The sequence below is a fragment of the Pongo pygmaeus genome, chromosome 16 (genome assembly GCF_028885625.2).
Source record: "Pongo pygmaeus isolate AG05252 chromosome 16, NHGRI_mPonPyg2-v2.0_pri, whole genome shotgun sequence".
Taxonomy (NCBI): domain Eukaryota; kingdom Metazoa; phylum Chordata; class Mammalia; order Primates; family Hominidae; genus Pongo; species Pongo pygmaeus.
In genome coordinates, this window is record NC_072389.2 from 53,988,973 (window position 1) to 54,003,664 (window position 14,692).

General features: G+C 35.0%; 1 protein-coding gene across 8 annotated transcripts in view; it reads right to left on the bottom strand.

Annotated features, from left to right (window-relative positions):
* CEP152 (centrosomal protein 152) overlaps nucleotides 1-14,692 on the bottom strand; it is an 88,558-nt gene that overhangs the window by 45,172 nt on the left and 28,694 nt on the right. For 7 of the 8 annotated variants that reach the window (XM_054451192.2, XM_054451187.2, XM_054451189.2 and 4 more), the window contains 4 exons: nucleotides 13,194-13,285; nucleotides 12,238-12,401; nucleotides 3,578-3,782; nucleotides 31-156 (listed from right to left, as the gene is read on the bottom strand). In XM_054451192.2, coding sequence (XP_054307167.1) covers nucleotides 31-156; nucleotides 3,578-3,782; nucleotides 12,238-12,401; nucleotides 13,194-13,285 — 587 coding nt within the window. The remainder of the gene's footprint in view (nucleotides 1-30; nucleotides 157-3,577; nucleotides 3,783-12,237; nucleotides 12,402-13,193; nucleotides 13,286-14,692) is intronic. The other variant, XM_063652212.1, reaches the window with a different exon arrangement.

Consider the following 14,692-nt stretch of genomic DNA (forward strand, 5'->3'; position numbering starts at 1 on the left):
TCATAAAATATAAAAAATATTTTTAATCACCTGATTTTGTTGTTGTAAAACTTGAATTTCATTTTTAAGCAGCAGAATATCATCTCTGACAATATCAGAAGTAGAAGACTCAGGCCATAATTGATTCTTTGGTTTTTCTGAGGTATCTGTTTTAGTCTGAATATTAAATAGTCAAAAGTTTTTCAAGTTTTAAAAAATTCTAAGTTTCACTTTGAAATAATCCCATACTTTAAAAAAATTGCAAACGGTACAAATAATCTCCATATAGCTTTTACTCATCTTCCCCCAACATAACTGCAGCACAATGATCAAAACTAGTAAATTAACACAGATGCAATACTATCAAGTAATCTACAGACCTTATACAAATGTCTCCAATTTGCCCCAAATGTCTGTTTTCTGGTCCAAGATCAAATCCATGATTCTGAGTGGCATTTAGTTGTCATGTTTCATTAGTCTCCTCCAATCTAGGACAGCTTTTCAGTCTTTCAAACCCATGATGTTTTCTAAGAATACTAACCCGTTATTTTGTAGGAAGTTCCTCAATTTGGAGTTTTTAGGTTTATTAAAATCAGGTTATGCATCTTTGGCATGCATGTCAAGAACTGATATGTGCTCTTTGCAGGAGACACATAATATCACTATGTCTCACCACTGGTAATAATCAGTTGAAGGTGGGATCTGTCATCTCCATTGCAAACTTACTGTTTTTTGTTTTATAATAAATGATAAGTATCTTATAGGATACTTTGAGACAATGCAAATATCCTATTTCTCATCATATGTTCTCCTACTAAGATCAAGCATTTATCCTATTTCTGTATGTATTCATTTATGTCAGCATTCACTCATGGACATATATTTTATTCAATACACACAATTTTTAAGACTCATGATAGACTTTGGCGAATTGCTTTCCAGAAATGCCATCCAAATGTATACTGTCAGGTAGTACATGGGTCTGCCCATCTCTCTTTGCATCCAATGGCAGTGATTATCTTTAAATAATTATCTTTGATGGGAAAAGAATATCTAACAATCGCTTTCATGTGTGTTTCTTGTTTGTGTCCACCACCAAAGTGGAACCTCTTATATACCTTCATTGTTCATTTGTTTTTCCATCTTCCCAGATTTATCTGTTTATATAACTTTGCATATTTTCCTCTGAGTGTTTTCCTTATCTACTTTTCTTTTTATGCATTGATGGGGGTTACAAAGATTTTAAAAATACATCTACTCCATTTCACTTGTTGTGTACCTGGACTCTGAGCTCTTTGCCACAACACAGTGGCTCATCCCTGTAATCCGAGCACTTTGGGAGGTGAAGGTGGGCAGATCACTTGAGCCCACAGCTGAAGTAACTTTGAGAAAAATCAGAGTTTAGATATAGACTACCGAGAATTCACTATGGCAACAGAGTAGCTGGACAAAAAGAATACTCAAAGATGAGATAGTTATTCCTTCGATCTAGTGATCAACTAGACTACAGAGGGAAATGGAAAGGCTAAAAAACAACACAATGCGTGACCACTATCGACTGCTACACATGATAAAGTGTATCTGTATAGCAAATGCCATTAGCAACTTTAATACAGAACAAAGAAAGCACCAAGATATCTGAGCTAAGGTTCAGACTCAAAATCAGGTTTCTAGTATCCTAAATCTTAGAGCACTCCCACCAAAATGCTTAAACTAATAAACTCTAATGTCTTAATACAAATTGAGAAACAAGCTTTCATTCCCATCCTTTTAAAGAAATGTAGGGCAACGATGAAAACAGCTTGATTTAAAGATGTTAAATGTGCAGGGGGCAGGGCAGGGAGGAGTCTCTCTCATTTGTTGTTAATATTAAAATCTATGTTTTAGTCATCAAATGTAGTTACTCAGGAGAGAGAATCAGGCTGGAAACGATTTTGATAGCAAAAACACTGTTTTTCCAAAATATAAATTAGCCACAATTAAAATTCCACAATAATTAGCAAAGAACATTATACATACCTTAGCAGAACTGTTCTAATGAACACAACTCCTAGTTTAAAAGAATAGGAGATAAAACAGTACTAAAGAAGGAAGTAAACAATTATCTCCACCCAGGAGGAAAAGGAGTACACTACCCACATTCCTTTTCCCTCTTCTTTTCCTTTTCTTAGTTATTAGGTGTTTTATATATTATTTTCTATTGGGAGTATAGATGGCTGATGATTTGTGAAATATGGAAGGGTAAAAAAAAGGATCTATAAAGGAGAGCAGCCCTAAAGATCTCTGTGATAGCATGATCTTACAGAAATATCTTTGACTTACTTATTAGTCATGTGTTTAGTTTCAATTTGTCTGAAATTGGCTCTGTAAAGTCAAAAGTGTCACAAAGTGCTCCAGCTTCATTTTCCAAACTGAAGAATACAGAGGTGGATTTCAATGACTGACATAACCAGATTTTGTGCCTTTCCCATCTGTACCACCACCACTATATAATATCTGTACCATCATCACTATATAATTAACGTCCTCATATAGAATGACTTTTGTTGTAAGAACATGGGCCCGGAAAATCTCATAGAAAATACTAAAGGATTTCTATGGAGGATTTATTTTAACTAGATTTTAGAGCACTGTTGGTAAAAACCAATCTTAAAGAAATGCAGATTCCTTGTTACAGAGAACACTTCCTTGTATTTATGGTAAAGGAATTTTACCTAATTGGTATCTCATTTACTAGGTGCCAAGAGTAACCAGAAAAAACATACAGATGCTTTTCAACTTACAATGGGTTTATCGCCTAATAAAACCATTATAAGTTGAAAATATCATTAAGTCAAAAATGCATTTAATGCATCTAACCTATTAAAACCATAGCTTAGCCTGGCCTACCTTAAATGTGTTCAGAACACTTACAATAGCCGACAGTTGGGCAAAGTCATCTAATGCAAAGCTTCTTTTATAATAAACTGTTGAATATCTCATGAAATTTATTGAACACTGTACTGAAAGTGAAAAACAGAACTGTTTTACAGGTACTTGAAATATGGCTTCTACTGAATGCATATAACTTTTCCACCACTGTAAAGTCTAAAAATTGTAAGTCAAACCATCCTAAGTCAGGGACTGTCAGTATCCCTTTAAAAATGGTATTTCCTTCTTTAAACTTTACTTCTAAAAATGTCAAATAAACTCCTGAAAGCCAAAGGTTTATTAATTTAAAAAAGTGTAAAAGGGCTGGATGTGGTGATTCACACCTGTAATCCAACACCTTGAGAAGTTGAGGTGGGAGGATCGCTTGAGCCCAGGAGTTTGAGACCAGCCTGGGCAACATTGCGGGAACCTGTCTCTACAAAAAATTTAAAAATTAGCCAGGCATAGTGGCGTGTGCCTGTGGTCCCAGCTACTCAGGAGGCTGAGGTGGGAGCATTGCTTTAGCATGGGAGGTCGAGGCTACAGGGAGCCATGTTTCCACCACTGCCCTCCAGCCTGGGAGACAGAGTGAGGCTCTGTCTCAAAAAAAAAAAAAAAAAAAAAGTGTAAAAGTTTTCTTTATTGAGCCTTTTAAAAATGATTTTTTAACTCTATAGGCTTTACAGACCTCAACCTCAATGCTTTTTTCATCCTTCTTCACTTGGTGGAGATCTTCAATTTTCTTATGACAGTCTTTGAGGTCATTTTGTAACTGAGACACCAGACGACGCTTCATTGAGTTGCTACCCAGCAAACGCTGTACTTCTGCCTTTAACTTCAGAATGAACTCATCTTTTGAAAGCTCTTCATTTGGATCTTCTTGTTGTACAATGCTAATGGAGAAATTGTGATTTTTAACATTAAATCAAGTAATAAATCAGACATGGCTATTCCCTAAAAGCACTGACCACAGTGGTGAACATGTTTTGTAACCTATACAATTATATACTAGTATTTCAAAACAATTTTAAATGTTGTCATACACAAGGATTATCACCTTTGCCATGTCTCTATATACAGAAATACGTTTATTCACAGGAAGAGCCTTCTCAAGCTTAGTCCTGCTGCTCACTGTAAGTAGCTTAGAAATGGGAACTTTGACATAATTTACATTTGTGTTATTGGAAAACTGCATGCTGTATATACATGCCCTTTATGACTCTAACAGAAACAACATAAATATTAAGGAAGAAAAGAATATAAACACTAGCCATCCTAACCAACAATTTCTGTTATTTTTTTCAACTTACTAAAACACAAGTCTGGGTGACTATCTGAGTAACTAGAAAAACACAAAAATAAAACCATGCTAATTTTAAACCCAATTTTAGTTTCAATAGATTTAAAGATTGAGAGATTATCTGCTTCCTTGCCATAATGAATTAACAAGACTAACTTTATCTTCCTCCTTAAAAACTAGCAAACCAAATAAAGAAAATAAAATAATAATTTTCAATCACTAGACAACAGGCAGCACAGGCCCGGGATTCCTGAGAAAAGGAAAACAAACAAGGTGAGCTCTAAGATTACCCCAGCTTTCTGCCTGGAGAGTGTCCACGCCATAGCACAGGGAGGTGAAACCCAAACAGAGCCCAGTAATCTCACTGAGTTTCAGAGAAAGAATTCAGAGTTTGGGGAGGCCAGAGTGGCTAGAATATGAAGGGAAGAAATACTGGGGAAAAAGAAGCTGCACAGAAAAAGAGCTCTGGAGATCTGTTATGTATGTGTGGCTAGGGAAAAAAACACAGGAAATGAATAAGGCTGGGAGTATGTTGTGTTTCAATGAGCCATAATGCAAAGACTTCCTAATTTAAAAGGCATCAAATAATACCTTAGTAGTGGGGTTAAATTAGCCCCAGATTAAAGCCTTTTCTAAACCTGATGTAGTAAAGCCTATAAAGAAAGCCTTGAAAGGATCAAACTGATTCCAAGTAACTTGTGTGTCACAGAAAAAGTTAAACAGTATTTTTAAAAATATAGTAATATCCGGCATCCAAAACAAAATTCAAAATGTCTAGCATTCAATCAAAATTTATCAGGCATACAAAGAAGTAGGAAAAAAACATGAACCATACCAGGAGAAAAACCAATCAATAGAAACTAACCCATCAATGACACAGACAATAGAATTAATATATTTCATATGTTCTGGAAGGTTAAGGAAGATATGAACATGTGGAAGAAAATGGAAGATACAGAAAAGACCCAAATTAAACTTATAGAAAAAATTATAATATCTGAAATGTAAAATATACTGGATGGGGTTAATAGCATATTTAAAACTGTAGAAGAAAAGATCAGTGAACATATAGATATAGCAATAAAACTATAAAATTAAAAACAAAGAGAAAAAAGACTAAAACAGAAATACCCAGAACATATTACATTTTCCAACATGTGTAACTGAAGTCCCAGAAGAGAAGAGGGATGGAAAACATATTTTAAAAAAAAAATGGCCAAATTTTTCCTAATTTGATGAAAATGAAAACCCAACAAAACCCAGAAGTTTGGTGAATCTCAAGCAGAAGAAACACAAAGAAAACCAGCATACATTACACCAATGTCAGATTGCTGAAACCCAGTGATAAAGAGAGAGTGTAGGAAGACTCCCGGAGAGAAGAGAACCAGAGAAAGGAATCCTGAATTCTGTGTATAAATTTGTACAAGCCTCAGTCTAAGCCCTGAACTATGCATGTACAGGGCAACCCTCAAACCAGCATATCAAAGATTTTAAAAACTTAACAGAAATTTAAACCACACATTCAAGTCTCACAATGACTAACCCCCAAGGGATGCATACACAGGTTGGATTCAAAGCAATGTGGCAAAGGCTTGGAGAACCGAACTGAGATTTAAAACACTCATACAAATTCACAATGTCTAGTATATAATCTAAAATTACTTGACATGCAACTAACCAGAAAAATGTGGCCAATTCTTAAAAGAGAATCAACAAATGATCCAAATGCTGGAACTGTCACTAAAAGAGTTTTATAAGTTTAAAGTAGCTATTATATCTCTGCTTTATGAAGTAAAGATACCTTAAGTCAATGAAAAAACAGGAATTCTTAACAGAGAAAGAAAAGTGATACAAGAAGAAAATAGAAATGTTGTTAAGTAAACAAAAGTTAAAAAAAAAAAACACAAAACCTTCACTAGATAGGCTCAATAGAGTATAGAGGACAAGAAAAAAAGGAGTGAACTTGAAAATAGTCCAGTAGCAATTATGCAAAATAAAAAGGGAAAAACTATAGAAAAAAATGAACAGAGCCTCAAGAAACTGTAGTATAATATCAAAAAATCTAACATACATGTAACTGGAGACCCAAAAGGAGAGAACAAAGACACAGAGACAGAAAAGGTATTTAAGGAGATTAATGGTTGACATTTTCACAAATTTGGTGAAAGACATAATAAATTTATATATTCAAGAAGCTCAGAGAACCCAAAATGAGATAAACTAAAATAAAAACACACCTAAACATATCATAATCAAAGTACCAAAAACTAAATATAAAGAAAAAAATTCTTAAAGCAGCAAGAGAAAAAACTACACATTACTGACAGAAACACTAATTCAAATAACAATGAATTTCTTCACAGAAACCATTGAGTCCAGAAAGAGTGGACTAACATAGCTTTAATGTGCTGAAATAGAAGAACAATTGGTCAGGAATTGTATAATAAACAAATATAAGGATATTTTCATAACAGGAAACAGACTGTCAGCAGCAGACATGCTTGAGAAGAAATGGTAAAGAAAATTCACAGAAGATCATATTGTACGATTCTATTTATATGAAATGCACAGAGCAGTCAAATCCATAGAGACAGGAAGCAGATTAGTAGATTAGTTGTCTGGAGCTGTGGAGGCAGGAAGAGGTAATGGGAATGACTGGTAATAGGCATGGAGTTTCTTTGGGGGGATGTTGAAATGCTCTAAAATTAGGTGTGGTGATGACTGCACAGTTCTGTGAATATACGTAAAACCACTGAGCTGTATTCTTTAAGTGGGTGGCTTTTATGGTATGTGCAATAATATCTCAATAAAACAGTAAAAAAAAAAAAGAAAAAGAAAACCCAAACACCTAATGTATGAGTTTTGTTTATATGAAGGCAAATCTAATAATCTGTAGTGCTTAGGTGTGAATAACTGGGTATTAAAAAGCTAAGAGAAAAAAACAGAAAATGATTGCCCTAATAGATAAGATAGTAGTTAGCCTCAAGATTACAATAAGAAAGAATATGGGCAGCTCGTGGCAATATTTACTTCTTGACCTGGGTGGTGGTCCCACAAATATTCACTTTCAAAGAATTCATTAAGCTATATATTTATGTTCCATGTTCTTTATATGGTATATTTCACAATTTGAAAGATTTAAAAAGCAAAATAAAACTATAGAAAGTCCTAGAGAAATACCTTATTTTTAAATATCAAGAAACCATAAATGAAAACAGTGACAGATCTAACCATATAAAAATTATAAACAGGAAAAGTGATAACTCTCAATACTGGCTAGGTTACCAAAAAATAGGGACAGCCTCAGGACGTGGGTAATAATGTAAACTTTAGGGATGTTTAGTAATATGCATCAAAACCCTCAAATAAGTGCACACCCTTTAGCAAGACAATTATTCCACTTCTTTAGGAAGTAATCAAAGATGTAAATAAAGACTTGACTACAAGGATGCTTATAACAATGATATTGCATTATTTATAGTAAAACTTTTAAACAGCGATTTAGTAGCTAAACTGGTTCATTCATCTACATAGTCACTAAAAGTAATATATAAAAATATTCACTGATATTCAAAGATTTCAGAATATACTAGTAAAATGACATTATAAAGAAATATTATCAATATTATTTTATATTTTAGAAACATACAAAACAGGTGATGTGGAAGTTTTATACTGAAATATTATAGTGGTTTTCTTCATGGGAAGTAAGGTGAGATTATTGGTGATTTATATTTTCTTCTTTTTTAGTCCATATTTTCTAATTTTTTCATATTGGAGGATTAAGTTACTTTTGGAAAGAAATAAACAGTTGACAGTATCTGCCCTTAAGATGAGGTGATGAAAGTCTCTGTGGTCTTTCTCCACAAAACCCATGAGAAAAACAGAATCATAAGAAAAACGTCATATTCCAATAGAGAGCCTTCCTACAAAATACTTGACCAGTATTCCTTACGACTGTCAAGGTCATCAAAAACAAGTAAAGTCAAGAGAAATCTAAGGAAACATGACCCCTAAATGTAATGGGGTAGCCTGGTTGGGATCCCAGAACAGAAAAAGTATGTTAAATAAAAACCAAGGGCATGTAAATAAACCCTGGATGTTAATTAATAATAATATACCAATATTGGCTCATTAATTGTAACAAATGTACCATACTAACATAAGGTATTAGTAGGGAAAAATGGGTGCAGCATATCGTATATAGGAACTCTGCATAATATAAATTTTTCTGTAAATTAAAAACTGTTCCAAAAATATTTTTTTAAAAAACCTATATTAGAAACAAAAATAATACCTGAGTTAAAATGTTTACTGTTCTTCAGTTTTAGATGATTCCAAATAAAATCTTAGAATATTTGTGTGTGTGTGTGTGTGTGTGTGTGTGTGTGTGTGTGTGTGTGTATGGGTGTGTGAGACAGAGAAAATGAATAAACTATTAGGTAGGCTTTTTAATGTTATAAAAGGAGCTTTTGCAATACAAAATGCAACTTTTGTATATGTAATATATATATATAGTGTAAGTAGTCTGTCTATATACATAGATCTCATTTAAACCACTTCTATTTCCACTGAAGTAGAAAATATAAATTATAAGAAATATAAAATATTTTACGATATAACTTCCTGTGCTATAAGACATGGTGAACTAACCTTAAGCAGAATGATTATTTTGCTCGGTTAACAAATTATGCATCCCCAATTTCTCTTCTTACTGAATGCTGACCACTGAAATAGCACATCCTGTACTCCTAGAGGGAGCCAAGTCAGAGAGAGAGAGAAAGTGCTTGCTAAAATAATTTTCTCTTCTTTGCTCAAAGGGGAAAAAAATCAGTGGTGGTGACCAATCCTGAAAAAGGCTCACTACTGAGCCCTATGGAAGTCAGTTCTCCTAAATCCAAATAAACTGTAGTCCCTTATGAAGCCTGCTGAGAAGACCAAAGGGAAAAGGCATTCCACTTGTTAAATGTTTATTATTTGAGCTTAGCGGCCAACTATAATAAGGGAGAGAGGAAGCTGTCTGCAAGCTGCATGCAGATTTAGCTACTCAAATTCCATGAATGTAAAATAAAACACTGAGGCTAAACCCTTAAAATTTACTAGGCAGTAGCTTGAGGGAGGAGGTAGTTGGTAATAAAAGCTTGTAGCCACCAATATTTGGGTCAGTGATTTGAAAGCAGCCCAAGTCAACAAAGAACTAAAATTCCCAACACAGGAAAATTATTGCTTCCTCTTATTCTAGGAATCACAGTAGACCAGGGGAAAGAGACAAATATCTTCTCTCCTTTATCTCCTTTCAATTTGATCTGAGTATAATTGCTTTTAGTTTTCCACGAAGCCAAAATATCATCTAATAAACTGCTGGGTGGGATGTTTCTTCGCTTATCTTGTGCTTCACTGGATGTCTTTTTGCCAAGCCTCAGTGACTAATCACAATGTGCTTTATTCTTCACTTTCCCACTGAATGCATCCATCATTCCTTTTACTATAATAATGATGTGGTGTCTCCGGTTTATTATCTATAGGAATGTGCTTTAAGATGAGTACAGGAGGCCGGGCGCGGTGGCTGAAGCCTGTAATCCCAGCACTTTGGGAGGCCGAGGTGGGAGGATCACCTGAGGTCGGGAGTTCAGACCAACATGGAGAAACTCCGTCTCTACAAAAAATACAAAATTAGCCGGGCATGGTGGCGCATGCCTGTATTCCCAGCTACGCAGGAGAATTGCTTAAACCTGGGAGGCGGAGGTTGCAGTGAGCCGAGATCACGCCATTGCACTCCAGCCTGGGCAACAAAAGCAAAACTCCATCTCAAAAAAAAAAAAAAAAAGATAAGTACAGGATTTTGGCTATGAGCACTAAGTAAATAGAAAGTGTAAAGGTAGCAGAATATGTTTTAATAGACGTCATGAAGAAGTAACTATTTGAAAAGATAAACATACATAATGTATTATTTATCCAATTCCCAGACCAACTATAGCAGAAACTAAAAGTAATCACAAATTGGAGAAAAATCTTTTTTGGCATGAACTACATCTTTAATCCTCAAAAATAAAAGACATGAAGAAAGGAGTTTAAGGCAAAAAGGTTTAACTGACATGTAAATATGAACAGACAGACAACCGAGCCTTTCTTAGGAGTTTGGGTTCAAGTACTGGTTCTGCTACTAATTGTCTGCCTTACTGAGCAAAGGAGTTCACTCTGGTTTTTCCAGCTCTCACATGTTAATATTGGTTTTGATATTTTTCACAAGGTTGAGAATCAAGAACATTTTACAAGGTATGTGTTGAATTAATATAAAATTCATGTGACTTAATATAAAATCTGATCAGTGATATGTTTTAATCAACCATCTACTGAATAACAATAGTAACAGCCATCATTTATCAACTGCCTAATATATGTTACAACGTGTTACCTGAGGCCTTTTATATTCATATTTTAATCCTCAGTTTAACCTCCAAGGGATTTTAAGCTTGATAAGAAAACAGGCTCAGAAAAGCTAAGAAATTTGCCCAAGCTCACAAAGCTAGTAATAAAATGGCAAAACTATTATTCAAAACAATCTGGATCTAAAGCCCACGCTCTTTCCACTAGCCCCTTAGAATTAATCTGGCATTAGCAGGAAATGAGACATTCACAGCAGTGAATTTTCCAGGTGACTATGTTAACATTTTATGTAAATCTGTCTAAAAAAGATATAATGCACTTCGTTTTTTGCTTTAATTTACTAACCAAACTGGAAGCCTTTCTTTGACAACTTGGGATCATAACTGTGGACATTTTGATGTGGCTCAAACATATGTAAATGTGTAGAGCTATTTGCTGTGATACTCAGCAACTCCAGCCTGTTGGGTTTCCACAGTTTTCTCCTTGCTAAGGCTGAGCTGCTGGCCGAAGGATGGATACTGTCTTTCCCAACCCTTGCCCTAGCCCTCTGCAGTCAGTTAGGAAATGAGACAATTCATGGAGTACAAATAAATCTAAGTCAATATGGTCCTGGGATAAGAACTTCAAGGTGGCTCCTACTAAATACATCATATAATCCAGTTCTGATATTTTCTTCTTTGCTTCCTTCTGGATAGTAATGCTGTGATTTCTAGGGATAAGAGTCCCTGAAGACAGACCTCTAGATAAATGGAGCCTTACTAAACTAGAATAATACCATCTTCTTTCACAGTATCACCTGATCACTTTATATTTCAACTTACTGAATCTCATCTTACTGTTCTTAAAATGAGATCACAGTATCAAAATACATAACTTCTAAAACCTATCGTAGAGCAAACTTTTCAGGACATTTATATATTTGTATTTAGTTATGTAATACCTGAAATACAACATGTATTAAACACTCTCAGGAAACTATAATTCAACAATGATGACAAACTCCATCTTAAACTATAAACAAAAGGGTGGTGGTAAGGGCCAAACGCATCCAAAAATCTTTTCTTAACCTAAATACAATCTCTTCCAAACACCGTATCTCTCTTCCCTATCCAAAACCAGCACAGGAAATGTGTAAATCCCACCTCTAAACATCAAACATAACATTGAATTCATAGCACTTAGTTGTTTCCAAGAATGTTTCTTTCTCCCTGACCAGAAAACATGTAAGCTCCCTGTGGGAAGGACAGTTCCTATCTCATCTTTTGTACTCTATTCCCAGAGCCTTGTATAGCACCTTCCATGCAGCAAGTGCTTCTAAAGTCCTTTAAGTGTTTAATTCTCCTTCTACAACCACCACTATTCCCTCCCCAGTCAGTCTCTGGCAGGAGTGATAAAATACTTCCTTCTAGGAGATTGCTAAAATATCTGTATTAAGCAGTAATATAAAAGACAGAATCTCTAAAAGTAAGGTCATAGTAAGGTTTCTAGGAAAAATTAATGTATATTTTTCATATTATCACTGATAAATGCAAGGTATCTGCATTCAATATACAGTGTTAACATATGAAAATAATACACTCTCACCTTAAAACAGATACCATGCATCATCAGTATTACTAATGTTGGTTCTTCTACAGTAAACTAAAATATTCTTTCCATACCTGGGAACTTTGGATTTTTTCCAGTTGACCTTTTTAATACCCAAATCCACATATGATTCAGTGAGTTCTATATTTAATTCTCCTTCTGAGTCACTTGGATGTATTCCTAGTTTTGCAGCAGATTCATAGAGAGAAATTTCATCTTTTAGTTCTGTTAATTCTTCCTACAACACAAAATTATTAAAAATAATTTTCATTATTTTCCTATACAAAGAAATCAGTCATTCTATGTTTCAAAATTTGTTTTAATGATCAACAGAAGGCAAAAAAACTTCTTCAAATATATTATTAGTATACATTATACTTTATAAAGGTCGGCATATATCAGGTTTTCAAGTAAAGCCTAAATGAATAAATGAACGAGAAAACAAACATAAGGATTTCCTCTCACATCTCTGTCTCTTAGATTTTGTCCTCCATGGAAAGTGGTGTGTTCCTTGGGCTTAAATGCTGATGGCGGTGCTTTCTGGCTTACTAGAGTACAGGAGTACTCTAGAGTAAAGTACGCTAATTTGCCAAGAACAGGTTGTACTTTAGCCTGCCAGTGGTGAAAAGGTGGAGGTAATAATGGAACTCTTCTCCCTTATTTTCCTCCCCCTCCAGTGGAAAATGTAAACAGCACTGAAGGAGGATATGAGAGAATTGCAGCAAAATTCAACATTCCCCACCCCCGTAGATGAACTGATCTCTGGGATACACCCAAAGATGAAAGGGCATGCCACGTGGAGGAGGTGGCAGGCAGACTGGCAGGAAGTGCAGGGCCTTGGCTCTGCAATTAGACAGACCTGAGTTTGACTTGCCAACTGTGTGAAGGAGATGGTGAACAACTCCCATGGGCTGGTTTGAAGGTGGTCCAACCACCTCTATTATACAGAGAAACCCAAGATTCAAAAAGGTGATGTAACTACTGCCTAATTCAGATACCTACAGAGTCTCTTCCAAGTGGCAACACTCACTTGCAAAGCCTTGTTCATGTTTTCACTCATAGCATGTGCCTTCTGTGCTTGCTGCAGCTGGAACTGTAGCTGAGCCACCTCTTGTACTGACCCTGCAGAGGAAAGAACCACAGGATATACTGAAAAAATGTAAGGGGACAAAGTACTTATGATCTACAGAAGACCTGAATCCACTGAGGCTACAGAAAGTAAAGTTCTGCTTTATTACTATTTTCTCTTTAGAATACATAGAGCCCATGGGACCCAGAAGGCATAGGTCTGGGCCAGACATTTCCCAGATTTAGTATGGCATCCCATATGACCTTGGGCAGTTAAAGGCATGGGCTACTATGACCTTTTTATGAATCAAATCAGCCACATTTACAGACCTTAACATGCCGGAAGTCCTTTAAGAGGAGCATAACACTCCAACTCATGGAAAGTCAAAGAAAAAATTCTTTGGAACCCATTTCTCCCCTGCAATAAGAAAACTATGCCGTAGTGCCTTTAACTTCTTTGTAGATGCTTTTCTATCCAGCATCCCCACCTCCACATGTAAATGAAGTGTATTAGGGTTATAATTCTGAAACTTTAGAAACCTAATATTTTAAATGTACTGGGCAAGGTGGTGGGGGGACTATTCCCAATTTAAAAGGGACATTATTAGGTTTCAAAAGAAAATGACCATCTGGGAAATGATTAAGTGAAGCAATGATGGCATAAAGAAAATAATATTTTCAAAGCATTTAACAGCCAGGAAAAAGGCTCACCAAGTAATGCCAAATGAAAATAAAGGCTATAAAACTAAACAGGGAGGGGCCCTTAATAAAGCATAATCCAAATTTTGCCCCCTATCAAGACACATATACACATACATTTAGGCAGTCTTTGACTTTAGTATTTTCAGCTTTTGAATAGCCCACCCTTTCACATATTGTACCAACAGTCTAAATTACCTTTCATATGCCAAAGTGTGACTTTCATATATCAGTTAATGAATAACTGTTGACCTGTTTTCACAATGTGAGCTACTTACCAGCAAACAGGGAAGTTTTATCTATATAGCAGTGTTTGTACAAACGTGATCATTTCATTTTATTTTATTGTTCTTTGCTCTAATATCATTTTATAAAAATTAATAATAAAACAACTGCTGAAACTAAAATGATAGGAAGCATATGTCCCAAACTTAATACTATAAAGACCATATTAGAAATCTGAAGCATGACAAAAATGTAACTCTCTGGCCTCAACTGACTAGGTAAGTCACTATTCCATTATGACGGGAAAAATATGAGAGAAGTTATACAAAGGCTAGAACTATAGGATCAAATATTGGGCCTAAAAAAGCAAAATACAATGGGATTTTATAATCATTTTTAGTTTTCAGGGATAGAAATTACCTTATAATGTATTTTATTGTTCAATTTTTGCATGTTCAGCTTTAGTATGTTTTCAGAAATGCATTACATAAAGAAGCAGGACATTGTCTATGTGTGTACATTCATTTCATTTGAAAG